Source organism: Ahaetulla prasina, chromosome 3 (genome assembly GCF_028640845.1).
Source record: "Ahaetulla prasina isolate Xishuangbanna chromosome 3, ASM2864084v1, whole genome shotgun sequence".
NCBI classification, from domain to species: Eukaryota; Metazoa; Chordata; class Lepidosauria; order Squamata; family Colubridae; genus Ahaetulla; species Ahaetulla prasina.
The window spans coordinates 223,292,863-223,311,491 of record NC_080541.1 but is presented as its reverse complement, the minus strand read 5'-3'; the positions used below and the strand labels follow the sequence as shown (position 1 = coordinate 223,311,491).

General features: G+C 44.2%; 1 protein-coding gene across 1 annotated transcript in view; it reads left to right on the top strand.

Moving 5' to 3' along the window:
* MYT1 (myelin transcription factor 1) overlaps positions 1–18,629 on the top strand; it is a 196,453-nt gene that overhangs the window by 106,737 nt on the left and 71,087 nt on the right. The window contains exons 11-14 of the mRNA XM_058176713.1: positions 2,268–2,381; positions 5,182–5,396; positions 6,196–6,404; positions 10,722–10,991. Coding sequence (XP_058032696.1) covers positions 2,268–2,381; positions 5,182–5,396; positions 6,196–6,404; positions 10,722–10,991 — 808 coding nt within the window. The remainder of the gene's footprint in view (positions 1–2,267; positions 2,382–5,181; positions 5,397–6,195; positions 6,405–10,721; positions 10,992–18,629) is intronic.

The window sequence follows — 18,629 nt, the reverse complement described above, 5'->3', positions numbered from 1 at the left end:
GGGTGATGTTAAGGGAGATTCTGCCCAGAGACCGATGATGCTGTAAAAGGGAGAATTACCCATTGGTCCTTCTTCTGGACACTCCCAATTCCAAAGTTCGAGGAAGCCCCATTCCCGGCTCACAGACCAGCTCGTCCGGGTTCCAGCACTGCCGCACGCACAAAGGCCTGCTGATCATCGCCAGAAGCCTGGAAGAGGAATGGGTGAAGCTGCGCGTGCCCGGAGACATGGCTCTGTGTTCCACTTTGAGCATGCGTGCCATAGTTTCGCATCACGGTCTTATGGATAAAAGTTTGACATTCTTGCACTTAAATAGCATATGTGCTAGTTGTTCCAGACTCTAGGGGGCGGTGCTCATCTCCGTTTCAAAACCGAAGAGCCAGCGCTGTCCGAAGATGTTTCCGCGGTCATGTGGTCGGCATGACTCAACGCCAAAGGCACACGGAACGCTGTTCCCTTCCCACCAAAGATGGTCCCTATTTTTCCTACTTGCATTTTTTTACGTGCTTTTGAACTGCTAGGTTGGCAGAAGCTGGGACAAGTCACGGGAGCTCACCCCATTACATGGCAGCACTAGGGATTCGAACTGCGGAAGTGCCGACCTTTCAATCGACAAGCTCAGCATCTTAGCCCTGAGCCACCACGTCCCTATTTCTGTTGTGCCTCGCCCGCCCTCCTCTCCGCAGCCGGGCCCCTCCCATCTCCTGCTATCTCAGCCAGAGACTGATAGTGAAGAAGAATGGCCTGACATGCCTCCAGCCCCCAGCCCTGGCACCATGCCCGGACAGACTGAGCAAACAAACCTTCCTACAGCGTGTGAGCACGAAGCCAGCCACGAGCTAGAATTGCCGGCAGCTGAGCAGGAGGACGAAAAGACACAATGGACAGATCCCCGCTTCCGGAGAATGGAGTGGCGACGTCAGCAAAAGGAAAGGAGGGGCAGGCCTGGATAAGTACTGAGTCATGGAGCCACACCCCATGGCCTATATAAAGGATCTGCTTTTTGTCATTCCTTGAGTCAGGCAAAGTCTCATCTGGTTGCTGAAGTCACCCCTTGGATTCCTGCCTGCCCTGAGAACTCTGACAGGAATTTGGCAAAGCTGCAGAGGCTTCGTGGCCACGCTTGATACAGACTTCCCAGACCCGGCTGTCAGAGGAGGAGTGGGACACGACAATTTCTTGCACTTAGGTAGTGACAAAACAAAGAAGGAATTACATAGCTGTGGTGGCACAGTGGTTAGAATGCAGTCATGCATGACCTCGGGATGTACCGTTGTAAATGTGAATTTTGATCATGTGACCATGGGGATGCTGCTACAGTCATAAGTAGAAGGTCACTTTTTTTCAGTGGTGTTGTAACTTCCAATGGTCACTAAATGAATGGTTGTAAATCAAGAACTCTCTAACAGTCCTATAGTACAGGGGTCTCCAACCTTGGCAACTTTAAGATTTGTGGACTTCAACTCCCAGGGGTTGCCCCAAGACTCCCAAGTCTTAAAGTTGCCAAGGTTGGAGGCCCCTGCTATAGTACAGATAATCCGTGATTTATGTTCACAATTTAGCCCCGAATTCCCGTTGCGAGACATCTATTAGTTGAATTTTATCAAATTTTACAAGCCATTTTTCTGGCCACCGCTTTTAAGGAAATCACTGCAGCTGGGTTAAGTGAATCTGACTTCCCTGTGGACTTTGCTTGTCAGAAGGTCGCAAAAGGGGATCCCGACACTGCAACCGTCATAAGTACGAGTCAGTTGCCAAGCATACATCAATGGCCATACCTGTGAAAAAATGGTCATAAGTCACTTTTTCCAGTGATGTTGTCTCTTCGAACAGTCACTAAATGAACTGTTATATGTCAAGGACTACCTGTACTGCATTTTTAGAAGCAGGGATTATGTCACCACTCAGAAAGGATGCGAGAAATTATCAAAACAAAAACCAAAAGTCAAAATTGTCCTTTCTTTGCAGTGACTAAATTTTCTGTCTAGTTTCTGTGTCCAATAGTTCAAGCATTCTATGCTGGTTTTATTCTTAACTAGAATAATTTTTCCCCCCAATGTATCTTGCAGGATTTACAATATTGTTGATGTCCTTGTGCGAACCTCTTTTCTTCATAAAATGTTTTGAAATCTCCAGGGCGTTTGCACACCTTCTTATAACGGTTCTATTTTATTTTATTGTGTTTATTTCATTTAATCCCTGCATTCCTCTTCCCTGTTCTTTTTTTTTTTCTTTCTTTCTGCTTCTTCTTTGCTTTCTTCCGATAGCTTATCTGGCTGTCCCATTGCAGCTGCTGAAAAATTAGCCAAAACTCATGAGAAGCAACAGCCTGCATCCAGCGACCCTTCGAAAAATCACTCAAATTCAGATCGGATCCTCAGGTAAATCCAGCCAACTGGAGCCTAAACTCTCTTTCTGCTTTTGCTCAAAAAAAAAAACCAGTTACAGCTTAGGGCAAGGGGCTCCAACCTTGGCAACTTTAAGCCTAGAGGACTTCAACTCCCAGAATTCTGGGAGTTGCAGGCTGTGGAATTCTGGAAGTTGATGTCCGTCAGACTTAAAGTTGCCAAGATTGGAGGCCCCCGGGTTTAGGGCATGTCTGTTCAATCTTGGCCACTTTAAGACCTGTGAACTTCAACTCCCAGAATTCTGTGCACAGCTGGCTGGGGAATTCAGGAAGTTCTGGGCCCCTGGTGGCTCAGCAGACTAAGTCTGTCTGTTATTAACACAGCTGCTTGCAATTACAGCAAGTTCAAGTCCCACCAGGCCCAAGGTTGACTCAGCCTTCCATCCTTTATAAGGTAAGTAAAATTAGGACCCAGATTGTTGGGGGCAGTTAAGTTGACTTTGTATATATAATATACAAATGGATGAAGACTATTGCTTAACACAGTGTAAGCCGCCCTGAGTCTTCGGAGAAGGGCGGGATATAAATTAAAAAAAAAAAAGTTGAAGTCTGCCAGGCTTAAAGTTGCCAAGGTTGGAGACCCCTGGTTTAGGGACATGGCAGGACTCTTCTTTCCCACTAATCCATCTGTGACTGTCAAATATTTTTCTTTGAACGATTAAAACAAATGTAATATTCCCAATCAGGGCACGCTGGAGCAGGAATGTCTTCTGTAGCATCCATTAATTCTAAGTTGACGGGCGCAAAGGGTTTTTAACAGAGTCCCAAGCCACGTCTTACTGTGTGCAGAAGGCTCCAAAATCACATTGATTATGTTGACATTATGAAGATGGAAAGGACAGAGAGCCCCCATCCCATTTTTCATTTTGTGTGGCGTGTTAACATTTCTCCATGCCTCTCCGTTTCACAGCTGGGTGGACTGGACGTGGGACGCTAATTAATTATCCGATGGGTTAATAAACTTGCTCTCTGCGCTTCAAATGATGGGCTGATTAGAGACTGCATTCATGTGCCACCTATTGTAGCTGCTGCAGGGCTAGATTGCAAAGGAAGGAAAAGATTTTAATTCCAGAACTCCTTTTACTTAGAACCATAGTACCATTGATTAAGATCTCTGCATCTCAGGCTAAGCCATATGATTAACAATTAAGGGAACTAGGTAGCTCTGGTCTAACAAAGGGAAGGACTATGAGTGACACGATAGAAGTCTTCCAGTACTTAAGGGGTTGTCACAGAGAAGAAGGGGTCAACCTATTCTCCAAAGCAGGGGTGAAAATTTGTTACTACTGGTTCTGTGGGCGTGGCTTGGTGTGGGAGGGGCAATGTGACTGGGTGGGCAGGGCCTTTTTTTTTTTTTACTTTTAAAAGCATTTTTTCTATAACCTCTTCGGCCGAAAAGGTTGTTAAAAAAATGCTTTTAAAAGCCTGTGATGATCAGGCAACTCAGCTGGGATCACCAGAGGAAAAAAAAGCTTTTAAAGGATTCTGACGATCCCAGCTGAGTTGCCTGATCGCCAGAACCTTTTAAAAGCATTTTTTTCTACAACCTCTTCGGCCAAAGAGGTTGTTAAAAAATGATTTAAAAGGTTCTGGCAGTCAGGCAATTCAGCTGGGATCGCTAGAGGAGCCTTTTAAAAGCTTTTTTTTACAACCTCTTCAGTTGAAGAGAATGTAGAAAAAAATGTTTTTAAAGGGTTCTGACGATCTCAGCTGAGCCACACGTTCATCAGAGACTTTTTTTTTACTTTTAAAAGCATTTTTTCGGCCGAAGAAAAAAATGCTTTTAAAAGTAAAAAAAAACCAAAAACCTCTGATGATTGCGCATTTCAGCTGGGGGGGGCAGGGATTTTTGCTACTGGTTCTCTGAGCCACCCGCCGCCATCACTACTGGATCACGCGATCCAGTCTGAAGCGATAGCATTTCACCCCTAATCAGGCTGTGCTGAAGCTGAAACGGGCTGCTTGCTGCAAGGAAGTAAATTGTTGGGAGGAGGCAGAGGCCAAAGGGTGGGGGCCAGCCGGTGGGTGGGGCTACATTCAGTGTATAAGACGCACCCAAATTTTCACCCTCTTTTGGGGGGGGGAATGTGTCTTATACTCCAAAAAATACGGTATAAGGTCCGTTTAGCACTGATGATGTTACCTAGTTTGGTAATGAAACGTCTGCAAGAAAACAGCCAAGCTCAGACAGCACCAAGGAATTCACAGTCCTCTTCCTCCTCTCCCTCCTCCTCTCCTTCCTCCATTTCCTCCTCTTCTCCGCAAATCTCACTCCCTTCTAGCTCTGAGGATATCTCGTAGTTCTTTTTTTTTTCTTTTTGCATTTATATCCCGCCCTTCTCCGAAGACTCAGGGCGGCTTACACTGTGTTAAGCAATAGTCTTCATCCTATTTGTATATTTATATACAAAGTCAACTTATTGCCCCCAACAATCTGGGTCCTCATTTTACCTACCTTATAAAGGATGGAAGGCTGAGTCAACCTTGGGCCTGGTGGGACTTGAACCTGCAATAATTGCAAGCAGCTGCTGTTAATAACAGGCTGCATTAGCCTGTTGAGCCACCAGAGGCCCTTGTTGGATAATGAAGCCTCTGCAAGAAAACCACCAAGCTCAGAAAGTACCAAGGACCCCTCATTTGAACCCTGAGCTACAAATATTCTTACCGGAAAGACGACTCATGTATTTCCTGTTAGCCAAGTTGTTTCTCACGGGTTCTCCCAGAATCACAAACGTCTTACACGAATGCCCTCCCTCCCTTTCTCTTCACTTCAGGCCTATGTGTTTTGTGAAGCAACTCGAGGTGCCTCAGTATGGGAGTTACAGGCCCAACATGGTTCCTTCCACGCCAAGGGCCAACTTGGCCAAGGAGCTGGAGAAGTACTCCAAAGTCACCTTCGATTATGCAAGTTTCGATGCTCAGGTTTTTGGCAAACGCATGCTTGCCCCAAAGATTCAGTCTAGCGAAACCTCACCTAAAGCCTTTAAATGTAAGTTGGGTCTGGATATGGATGGTCATTGGGGGAAATGAATTTATGGGGGGAGGCGGTTATTTATTTATGGTCCAGTCAATTAAACCAATATAGACCAGTGGATTTTCTTGTCTAAGGTGGGACTAGAACTCACAGTGTCCTGGTGATTGGCCCAAAGTCACCCAATCATCTTTCTTGTCTAAGGCGGGACTAGAACTCATAATCCCCTGGTGATTGGTCAAAAGTCACCCAATCATCTTTCTTGTCTAAGGCGGGACTAGAACTTACAATCCCTTGGTGATTGGCCCAAAGTCACCCAGCCTGCTTTCTCACCTAAGGTGGAACTAGAACTCACAATCCCCTGGTGATTGGCCCAAAGTCACCCAGCTGGCTTTCTTGTCTAAAGCGGGATTAGAACTCACAATCCCCTGGTGTTTGGCCCAAAGTCACCCAGCTGACTTTTTTGTCTAAGGCGGGACTAGAATTCCCAATCACCCAGCTGGCAGGACTAGAACTCACAGTTCCCTGGTGATTGGCCCAAAGTCACCCAATCACCTTCCTTGTCTAAGGCGGGACTAGAACTCACAATCACCCAACTGGCTTTTATGCCTAAGGCGGGACTAGAACTCACAGTCTCCCACTTTCTTTCCCGGCGTCTTCGCCCCTAAACCAAACCTGCTTCCTGTTGTAGGAAAAATAGAGCAGGGCGCTTTTAACACGCTGAGTGGAAGTCCTGCAGGAAAGGCGAGGGAGCGAGAAATGACTATAAATGGCTGAACCCATGCCTTTCTCCACCTCTCTTGCTCCCTTTTTGCAGGCAAACCTTTTCCAAAGGTTTCCACTTCCCCCAGCCACAGCCCTTCCAGCAGTTACGTGAAGAACGCTTCGTCTTCGTCCACAGGCTTCGACTACTCTCACGACGCCGAAGCCGCCCACATGGCCGCCACGGCCATTTTGAACCTCTCCACCCGCTGTTGGGAAATGCCTGAAAACCTCAGCACCAAGCAGCAAGACCTCTCCAGCAAGGTGAGCAGGTGTTGTGTCTCATCCCCCTACTCCGACGAACGAGCCAAGGAAGTCCGTGACAAACTTGGCAACGAAGCCTCTGCAGCTTGCCAAGTCCCTTCAAGGTTTATCAGGGCAGGCAGGAGTCCAAGTTGTGACTTCAGCGATAGGGTCCGGTATCAGCAAACTCGATAAGACTTTGCTTGACTCAAGGTTGGAATGCCAAAAGCAGGTCCTTTATACAGGCTGTGGGGTGTGGCTCCCTGACTCAGCATTTATCCAGGCCTGCCCCACCCCTCCTTCTGCTGGTGTCGCCTCTCAGATCTCTGGAAGCGAGGGTCCTCCCACTATGAATTGTCTTCAGCTGGAACTGCTGGCAGCTTCTGGGAAAGGGAGGGGTCAGAGGGAATAGGGCTGAGTAATTCCAGCACCTGGCTGGCTTCCTGCTCTGACGGCTGAGCCAAAGGAACGCACGCTGTACGAGTGAGGTTTATCGGGCTTGTCCTTTCACTCCTGGAATCGTCTCCGGGCATGGGGCCAGGGCCGGGGGCTGGAGGCATGACAGGCCGTTCATCTTCATTATCAGACTCGGAGTCTGATAAAAGGCCCGGTTGGAGATGGGAGGGGCCTGGCTGAGGAGAGGAGGGAGGACGAGTCACAACAGCAGGCAAAGTGGGGGCAGCCCCATGGATCGATGACAGGTAGTCCTCGACTTACAACGGTTCATTTAGTGGCCGTTCGAAGTTACGACTGGGGAAAAAAGGGGGGGATCTACGACAATTTTCCGCACAACCATTGCAGCGATCAAAAGTCAGATGATTTTGACTCACATTTATGACGGTTGCCGTGTCCCGGGGTCATCTGGTTCTCTTTTGCAACCTTCTGTCAAGCAAAGTCAATGAGGAAGCCAGATTCAATTCATCACCATGTCCCTAACTTAACGACTGCAGTAGAGGTGGGTTTCGCAAAATTTTACCACCGGTTCGCCGCGCCCTGAAAATGCACCTGCGGCTTGCACGAAATGCATGTGGCTTAGAACAGGGGTCTCCAACCTTGGCCACTTTAAGACTTGTGGACTTCAATTCCCAGAATTCCTCAGCCAGCTTTGCTTACTCTCTTATAATCCCTTCCTCTGCAATCTCTCCACTTTGGAGGGTAAGAGAAAAAGAAACAGACACATCCAGCTGAGGAATTCTGGGAGTCGAAGTCCACAAGTCTTAAAGTGGCCAAGGTTGGAGACCCCTGGCTTAGAAAATGTGACTAAATAGGACGGCATAGTGCCGCAACCCACAAGTCGCCACAACCGGTTCGCCCGAACCAGTCCAAACCAGCTGAATACTTCCATCTCCAATACTTTTGTTTGTTTATTTAATTTGTATGCCACCATCACTGATACAGCAACTCTGGGCAGATTGCAATGTAAAAATGTAAGCCATAAATCACGAGAAGGTTCTTAGCCCGATGTGCCCTTTGCTAATTAGGATCCAAACTGGACAGTTAGATTAATCTCTTTTAAGACCTTAATGTAGATCTCCCACAGGTACAAGGTGAGAAGACCCTTATTAAGTGGAGAAAGTACTGTTCAAACATATTGGCTTTGGAATGTGTTCTTCAATTGGCTATCATATAAATTGGATTATCAAGCATTTATAGAACATGCCCACTATATATATATTCCATGTGACAGATCATATCATCCCATAATATTCTTAGCATGATCTTGTTAATGAGCTGAAAATTCAGGGATGGGTTTCCCACATTATAATGAGCTTTCAGGTTATTTTAGTTTAACTTTCCAGGCAGTTCTGATCTCTGGCAGCCTCGAACAGTTCTTATCAGAATCCGGATTCTCGCTTCTTACTTCAAAGCAATAAAAAACATTAATCAACCTCAATCAAAGGCACTCCTTCTCACTGAATGCAGTTATTCAAAGAGGGCCCTTCTCCTGCTCCCATTGATAAAAAGTTAAAAAGGTACTTACAAGGCAATTAAAATTAGGAAAGTTAAAGAAAATGCATATAAAATGTTCTATAGGTGGCACCTGCCCCCTTCGAGATTAGCGAAAATGTATCCCAAAATGTCTCCCATATGCTGGAAATGTAAAAATAAAGAGGGAACATATTACCATATGTGGTGGTCTTGCCCCGAAGCACGTAAATATTGGTTAAAAATTAAAAAGTGGCTACAAGAAATCACGAATGAACAATTGGATCTAGAACCCGAACTTTTTTTATTGGGGATCTTTAAAAAAAAATACGTGAAGAGTATAAAATATTTAATACTACATATATTAACTGCTGCTAGGATGGCCTTCGCTCAATGTTGGAAACAGCCATGTGTGCCCACAGAGAGACTTATTGTACAAAAGATTATGAATTGCGCAGAAATGGACAAACTAACTTTGAGTCTGAAGGATAAGGAGACATCAGTATTTTATGGTATATGGGAACGGTGGTATGGATGGATGGAAAGGAGATAGGAATATTTAGTTACTAAACATAATCAATAGATAAAATAAGAACACAAATATGTATAATTTAATGTTTGTCATTATTGCATGGATTATTATTAGATGAAAAACACCACAAATAAGCTGTTAAATGAAAAAAAAAAATTAGGAAAGTTAAATAGGAAAGAGTCCCGTTTATATACAAGTGGCTTGTCCTGTTCGTTTTGGTGGGATAATCAAGGAACGAGCAACTCAGACAAACAGTAAACAACAGTTTTCAAGAGGCAACTGGACTTTCTGGTTTTTCTTTGAAGACGTTTCGCTTCTCATCCAAGAGGCTTCTTCAGCTCTGACTGAAGAATTCCATTCCCCACCATCCAGTCAGAGCAGAAGAAGCTTCTTGGATGAGAAGCGAAACGTCTTCAAAGAAAAGCCAGAAAGTTCTGTTGCCTTTTGAAAAAAAAGCACCTTTGAGACAACCATGACCTGGATGACTGATAATCTCCATAGACAGTAAACAACAGTCTAATCCTGTGATGGCGAACCAATAGCATGCGTGCCCAAAGTGGCATACGAAGCCCTGTTGCCCGGCACGCGCAGCTTTGCCTTTTTGTCTTCCGGGTTTTCTGGCACACATGCGCCGGCAACAATCAGCTGTCCTTCGTGCGCGTGGCAGTGCTGAAAACCGGTGTCCGCATGCACGGCAGCCAGCTGATTGTTGGGTATGCATGCTTCCCAGAACCCAGAAGTTAGCCTTTCCGGAATTATGTAAGATAATTAAGTCCACCCCAACAGGACAGTGTCAAGGAAACAGATAGTTTGAGTTGCACATTTGAAGGAAGCAGTTATAAATTTGTTCTTGCAGTTTCCACATTTCAGTCCATGGACATCAAAGTGGATTAAAACCGGACTCTGGACTTAGAATCATTAATTGTTTCCTAAAAGGCTATTTCTAATATCTCTCTCATTTTGCTATATACATTATCCCTTTCTACTTTACACTATGTGTTTATAAATGGGCTCTACTCCAGAAAAAAAAAAAAATTTGAACACGAACAGTATCTACAGTAGCCTCAATTTGCTCAGAATATAATTCCAAATGATTCTTTCTTCATATCCTATTCTACGATCATAATAAAATATTGGGATTGGATTGGATCTGATCCTTCCTATGTTTGTCTTTGATAGATGATTATGAGGGGGCCTTGGTGCTCTCTGAGTTTGACTGTTTTCTTGCATACGCTTCATTACCAAACTAGATAACACCATCAATGCTAAAAGGAATGAGGTTTGCTCTCTATTTATATATATGTATCCTTACGATTTATACTGATATTGACTGTTTCCGGATTGCTTAATTGTAGCTTATGACTATCATTAAGTGTTGTACCTTGATGAAGGTATCTTTTCTTTTATGTACACTGAGAGCATCTGCACCAAGACAAATTCCTTGTGTGTCCAATCAAACTTGGCCAATAAAAAATTCTATTCTATTCTATTCTATTCTATAAGGTCCTTTTAGCACTGATGATGTTACTGAGTTTGGTAATGAAACGTCTGCAAGAAAACAGCCAAGCTCAGAAAGTACCAAAGAACCCACAGTTCTCCTGCTCACAGTCCTCCTCCTCTGCCCCTTCCTCCTCTTCCTCCTCCACTTCCCTGCAAACCTCATTCCCTTTTAGCACTGATGAGGTTAGGTAGTTAGGTAATGAAACGTCGGCAGGAAAACCACCAAAGACCCTCTCATTTCAACCCTGAGCTACAAATATTCTCCTCTTATCGGAAAGATGACTCAGATATTTCCTTTTAGCCAAGCTGTTCACTCGGAATCACAAACGTCTTACAAAAAAGTGTTACAAATGTGTGTTCTTGCGGTTTCCACGTTTCAGTCCATGGACATCGAAGTGGATGAAAACGGGACTCTGGACTTAAGCATGAACAAGCACCGCAAACGTGAGAACGCCTTCCCTAACAGCAGCAGCTGCAGCAGTAGCCCCAGCATCAAATACCCCGACGTGTCCCAACGCCAAAACTGCACCAGTGCCACGAGCAGCACCATGACCTCACCCCAGTCCAGCCACACCTCTCGCCAGGATGAGTGGGACGGGCCCATCGACTACACCAAACCAAATCGGCAACGAGAAGAGGAACTGGAGGAGGTAAAGAGGAGGAGTTGCTAGGCTGATATCTGACGTTTTATTTATTTATTTATTTTTATTTATTTTATTTTGTCACAACAATATATGTAGGTATCATACAAAAAGATTATATAGTAAATAAACACATATATGGGTAAATATAAGGAGGTATAAGCATATATATAGGAAGAAGAAAAGAAAAACAATAGGACAGGAACGGTAGGCACGTTTGTGCGCTTATGCACGCCCCTTATGGTCCTCTTAGGAATGGGGTGAGGTCCATAGTAGAAAGTTTTTGGTTAAAGCTTTTAGGATTATGGGAAGAGACCACAGAGTCAGGTAAAGTATTCCAAGCACTGATGATTCTGTTACAGAAGTCATATTTTCTGCAATCTAGATTAAAGCGGTTGACATTAAGTTTAAATCTATTAGTTGCTCTAGTATTATTGCAATTGAAGCTGAAGTAGTCTTTAACAGGAAGGACATTACAACAGATGATTCTGTGAGTTAAGCTTAGGTCTTGTCGAAGGCGACGGAGTTCCTTAGGGTGGGCAGAAGACTGAGCACCGAACCCTGAGTGTCATGGGCTGTGGGGATGGGAGACAGGAGGAAAAGAGGGGTAGGAACTGGAAAAGGCATCTCAGAAGGGAAAAGGGACCTCCCCTAGTTTCTTGGACCATGAAGGCGAGGGAGGGGAAAGATATACTTTCAGACTATCAAGGTTGATGCCAGCCCTTTGATGTAGGATCCAATCTGGGTGTCAGGTGTGCCTCTTTTCAATACTCAAGAAAGAACAACCCCAACTCCACTGTTTGTAGAGATAGGCACTTTTACTGACTACGAACTGAAAGCAAGCAAAATGAAAGCAAGCTCTGAGGTATTTGGTGCGGAAATTACATCTGAGAAATATCCCCGAAGTCCTCCTCGCTTTGGTCCGGTCAGCCTTGTCCAATCCCCGTTCCCTTAGAGGGGCGCGTGGTCTGCAGCTTCAAATGGTCCCATTTCTCTGGTATGTTCGGGCCATTAGCCTTGACTGTTCTCAGCCCGCCTTCCAAATGCCGAGCAAGTTTGAAGAAAGCCCTCTAATTTACACCAGTGGTGGGATTCAGCCAGTTCGCACCTATTCGGGAGAACCGGTTGTTAACTTTCTAAGCAGTTCGGAGAACCGGTTGTTTGGAAGAAATCTTATTTTGTTTTGTTTTTCCCACTTTACAGGGCTAATCCTGTAAGGAAGGCAGGAAGGAAACATTCTAGTGTTGTTTCTAGCCTATTCTTTATTGCCCTGCTTACAGAAACTGGCTCTCCGGTTAACCCTTAGTACATTGTAACAGCGAAGCGCCCATCAACGTGAGTGACGTTGAGTTGGCCACGCCCACACGGTCACATGACCACTGAGCCCCGCTGACCCAGCTGGTCATTAGGGCCGAGAACTGGTTGTTAAATTATTTGAATCCCACCACTGCTTTACACAGTATCTCTTCCAACACTCTCCCCCCCACCCCGTTACCATGACAGCCGTAGCAAGCAGAGCAGTAAATGTATAAATCAGAAGACAGACTACCCAGAGTAATAAATTAATAAAGCAAAGGCTGACACTGGGTCTCCACTCACCCTCACGGTCTCAGGCAGAGGTATACTATAAGCAGCTGCCATGTTTCCACTGCTTAGCTTTCGGGAGTATGCTTCAAATGTATCTGGAAAACATGGATTCAGACTTCTGACACCGTGTTTCAAGTAGTTTTAATCATAAATAAAAGTACCCCCAACAAGCCATCATTACGGGTATATATCTACATATGACAGGAACCGGAAATACCTCACAGGAGCAGCTGAAGGCAGAGAGTCAGGGATACATTTCAAACTAATCCTGCCAAGACTGCAGACATAACCCTTGTAAGAGTTACCAGGACCAGAGATTTTTGTCTTCCAAGCTTTTGGACTCGTGCTGGAGCTCCCGCCTTCAGGGAACTTCCCTCTACCCTGTTTCCCCGAAAATAAGACCCAACTGGAAAATATGTCCTAGCATGATTTTTCAGGATGCTCGTAATATAAGCCCCTAGCCCACAAATAAGCCCTAGTTAAGATGGTTAGCCAGATGGATGCAAAATAAGACATAATCAGAAAATAAGCCCTAATGCATCTTTTGGAGCATTATTTTCGGGTAAACCCGGGTAGCTAGAGAGAAATTCCCTGAAGTTGGACTCCAACGTGAATCCGAAAGCTGGGAAGACAAAATCTCTGGTCCCGCTGACCGACCCAGATTAGATCCTACAACATTATCCTGGGATTCGCCTTCCATCATCAGCCCTTTAGGTTGGTCCAGACAAGAGCACCAACCATGATTACAGGTAACCCTCAAAAATGAGTCTGTTCATGGTGGCATAGTGGTTAGAACGCAGTACTGCAGACTAACTTACTGCTCACTCCAGGAGTTCGATTCTGAGCGGCTCAAGGTTAACTCAGCCTTCCATCCTTTCAAGGTGGATAAAATGAGGATCCAGATTGTTGGGGGCACTATGCTGACTCTGTAAAACTGCTTAGAGAAGGCTGTAAAAGCACTGTGAAGTGGTAAATGAGTCTCAGTGCTATTGCTATTCCCTTTGATCAGATGACACGGATTATCTAACCACAGAATTAAAGGTGAGAACAGAAGTATTTAATTAATTATATAATAATAATAATAATAATAATAATAATAATAATAATAATAATAATAATAATAATAATAATAATAATAATAATATCAGAGTTGGAAGGGGCCTTGAAGGTCTTCTAGTCCAACCCCCTGCCCAGGCAAGAAACCCTACACCATTTCAGACAAATGGCTATCCAACATTTTCTTAAAAATTTCCAGTGTTGGAGCATTTACAACTTCTGCAGGCAAGTTGTTCCACTGATTAATTGTTCTAACTGTCAGGAAATTTCTCCTTAGTTCTAGGTTGCTTCTCTCCTTGATTAGTTTCCACCCATTGCTTCTTGTTCTACCCTCAGGTGCTTTGGAGAATAGTTTGACTCCCTCTTCTTTGTGGCAACCCCTGAGATATTGGAACACTGCTATCATGTCTCCCCTAGTCCTTCTTTTCATTAAACTAAGCATACCGAGTTCCTGCAACCGTTCTTCATATGTTTTAGCCTCCAGTCCCCTAATCATCTTCGTTGCTCTTCTCTGCACTCCTTCTAGAGTCTCAACATCCTTTTTACATTGTGGCGACCAAAACTGAATGCAATATTCCAAGGGTGGCCTTATCAAGGCATTATAAAGTGGCATTAACACTTGATTCTATCCCTCTGTTTATGCAGCCCAGAATTGTGTTGGCTTTTTTGGCAGCTGCTGCACACTGCTGGCTCATATCTAAATGGTTGTCCACAGGACTCCAAGATCCTGCCTTCATTATTTTTACCAATAACTCAAGGCAGCGAAAATATCTAACACTCCTTCTTCCTCCTATTTTCCCCATAACAACAACCCTGTGAGGTGGGCTTAGGCTGAGATAGGTCACTAAACTAATGGTTGTCCCAAAGGTGTTTTTTCAAGAGGCAACTGGGCTTTCTGGTTTTTCTTGGTGAAGACTTTCCGCTTCTCATCCAAGAAGCTTCTTCAACTCTGACTGAAGAATTCCATTTCCCATCATCCAGTCAGAGCTGAAGAAGCTTCTTGGGAGAGAAGCAAAACATCTTAAAAGAAAAACAAGAATGTCCAGTTGCCTCTTGAAAAAGCACCTTTGGGACAGCCATTATGACGGAGAATCTCTGTAGACATTAAACAAATGGTTGTAAGTCAAGGACTACAGAGTACAGAGGAAAGACAGGTATTGACTCAGTTCCAGATGATGTAATGGACATCTCAAGGTACTTTGCTATCTTCTGAGATATTTTTCTTCCCGGCTTTGCTTGGGATTTCCTTGGAAATTCCTTGGAAAAAGATTAGCCAAGTGCTATCTGCTGGGACTTATACCAATTATGCCAGTACCGCAACCTAAAGACACAACATACAAGCTAATATATAATATAAGTATTTGACATTTGCATCATGTTCGCTTGTATCCCTGAAAATGCAAGCGGTTTCTTCAGAGAATAGAGCTTTTCTGTCCATTGGAAGAAAAGGTCATTTAACATGGATAAGCAATAATGTAGAGCAATATTGCACTCATGATGGAAGCCTTTCTTTAATATCATAAAATCACCGAATGTGCTTTTGCAATTGCCGATCAATACCACGCATAGCTTTAAGTGTACACGCCAACGTACAACGTTGCATTTATTAACCTTTCAGAAGTTAAACATCGATATCAACTTTTCTCTTTGAAGGTTTAAATTTAAATCACTTTCGCGCCCACAATTTCTAATTTATATTGCATAAGCAACGCTGTATACCCAGCTGATCTTTCCTCCCCCGCCCCAAATTATTTTATTAAGAAGATGCAAAAACTATATTATGAAATGCACAGCTGATGTGTGCGTTTCATAACATAGTTTTTGCATCTTCTTAATAAAATAATTTGGGGCGGGGGAGGAAAGATCATTCGTTCGGTATATTTCTGTATTAAATGAATTGTGGTTACCAGGTGTTTAAGCACTTAGGTTGAAAGATATTATGTCCAGGCAAAGGAAACAAACTTTTGGGTGACCAGGAGTCTGATAAGCTATGATCTTAACAAGTAATTCTACTTTACTGTAAAGCTACATTAATAGAATCTTGCAAGTCTGAAAGTATAATTTTATTTATTTTTATTTTATTTTATTTAATTTATATACCGCCCTTCTCCCGAAGGATTCAGGGCGGTTTACAACCAGGATAAAAACACAACTCAACTTAGAAAAGTTAAAAAACATATAAAAACTACTTAAATTAAAAACTGAAGGAATAAAGACTATAATAAAACCCCAACAAAAACTTCATTAAGCCAGCCTTGCACGATACAATAGAAAGGTCTTTAGCTCGTGGCGAAAGGTCCAGAGATCAGGCAGTTGACATATCCTCAGAGGCAGCTCATTCCAGAGGGCAGGAGCCCCCACAGAGAAGGCTCTCCCTCTGGGGGTCACCAGTCTACATTGTTTGACCAATGGCACCCTGAGGAGACCCCCTCTATGGGAGCGCACTGGTCGATGGGAGGCTATTGGTAGCAGCAGGCGGTCTCATAAATAACCCGGTCGTATGCCATGGAGCGCTTTAAAGGTGATAACCAGCACCTTGAATTGCACCGGGAAGACCACATTTTACACACACACACACCCCATCTCCTTTATAACCTGAGAAACTAGGGAAAGTGTGATGACCGGGGCGTGACACAAAGGCAACACAGCCAGAGAACCGATAGGAGTCCCTTTATTATCACTAACTGTGCCCCCAATGTCCCTTTCAACTCTCCGGCCTGGAGAGAGCTCTTCCACCAACCTGTAATAGTCTTTGGCTGACAATACTTCAGTCCCAAATGTTGTAAGCAGAAAACTTCTAATAAAAAAGCCAAAGGCAAGCCAAGGTAATTAATCCGGCAGAGCAAGCAAAATAAGGAATTCCACAGGTAAAGTAGCACGGCAATAAATCAAGCCAGTTGGGAGGATGCCAGGATTCAAAGAAACACCAGATAAACTCAGTGTTTGTTCCTGACAAACACCCTTCCCATTTGCCTTTCCTTTTAAACTCCAGCAGCAGCTGTGCCTTGTAAAGAAGATCGGGTCCCTTTCCTCCCTCGTAAGCCACGCAACCCACGTTGCTCTCTTCTCCGTTCCTCCCTGCGCTGCCTAGAATGAGGAGAGGGTGGGCCTTGGTCTTATCTGAACCCCCTCTCCCTTGTTCTACCTCTCCCCTGCTCTGCCCAGCCTGACTTTGCTCTTCCCCAGTTTTTTCCACAGCCAATGGATCCACTCTCTCTGTCAGCCATTCCTCTTCCCCTTTGAATTCAGACTCCAACAGGGGTATGACAGAAAGTCTCTTTGGAGCTTCTTATCTGGCCCATTATTTAGGTGCAGGCTATGCTGTCTCTTATCTATTCCCTAAGCAGCATTTCTTCACCCTGGTCTCCCAAGGTCTTTTGCTCATCCCATTACAGGAATTGAGAGGCAGGCACACGGCTTCTCTTATAGATTGAAAAAGTTGACCTTAACATCAGGGAGTATGTTTTCCACCAAATTTTAGTAAAAAAATGTGTGGACATTTAGTACAAGTATATTGGGGACACGATGGTTCAGTGGCTAAGACGCTGAGCTTGTTGATCGAAAGGTCAGCAGTTCAGTGGTTCGAATCCCTAGCACCGCATAACGGGGTGAGCTCCCATTACTTGTCCCAGCTTCTGCCAATGTAGCAGTTCGAAAGCACGTAAAAAATGCAAGTAGAAAAATAGGGACCACCTTTGGTGGGAAGGTAACAGCACTCCGTGCGCCTTTGGCATTTAGTCATGCCGGCCACATGAGCACGGAGACGTCTTCGGACAGCACTGGCTCTTCGGCTTTGAAACGGAGATGAACACTGCCCCCTAGAGTTGGGAACGACTACCACATATATGCAAGGGGAACCTTTACCTTTATTTTTTAAGACTTATATGCAGAAAAACAAGGACAACCAGAAGAGATGTTGATTCCCTATTTTTATAGTACAAGTATATTTAATAATTTTTTGGGGAGCGGAACCTCACTGGCCCTTCTATGTATATGGGGGAAGAAACTACAGCTCACCAATATTTATTTATTTACTTATTTAGTTTACACAGCCAACTATCTCACATAAGATCCTAGAAAGAGAGCCAATGAAAATGACAAGGGTGAAATAGGACAAGCATACATAAGGAACCAGACCACGAATATCATTGACCCTCCTCATTGAGACCCCTCATTCAACTCAAATTTGGCAAGAACCCAAATCTTCATGGACTTCTAGAAGATTAAAATTAGGGCCCCGTGGAATCATAGGTGACGCATCTCCAAGGTCACATCAGATAAAGCATTAAAGGGAGGAGTCCTGGAATGTACCCAGTTGCATTTGTTAGACAGAAAAGATTTTTTAAAAATGTATTTGATTTTTATTCCACCTTTAGTATTGTTTATAACTAACCCAAGATGGTGGACACACTTAATACTCCTTCCTCCTCCTATTTTCCCCAAAACAATAACTCTGTGAGGTGGATTGGGCTGAGCGAAGGGAGACTGGCCCAAAGTCACCCAGCTAGCTTTCATGCCCGAGGCAGGACTAGAATTCACAGTCTCCTGGTGATTGGCCCAAAATCACTCAACTTGCTTTCATGCCTAGGCCAAGACTAGAACTCACTGTGCTTAGCCCATAGTTACCCAGATGGCTTACATGCCTAAGGCAGGACTAGAACTCACCCTCTCCTGGTTCCTAGGCCAACCCCTTAACCATTAGACCCGATTGGCTCTTACCAAAACCGCTCCTGATTTCGTGCTACTGTAGACAAACCCAAACTCAAATCTTCATGGACTTCTAGAAGATTAAAATTAGGGCCCCCTGGAATCCCAGGTGGTGCATCTCCAAGGTTCTAGCAGATAAAGTATTGAAGGGAAGGCATCTGGAATGTGCCCAGTATAACATTTGTTAGGCAGAAAAGATTTTTTTAAAATATATTTATTAACTCTGCTGCCTTCTTCTCTATACTTCAGTAACTTTATCCTGGTAGGTGCTAACTTCCTACAATCCTTTATCAGTAT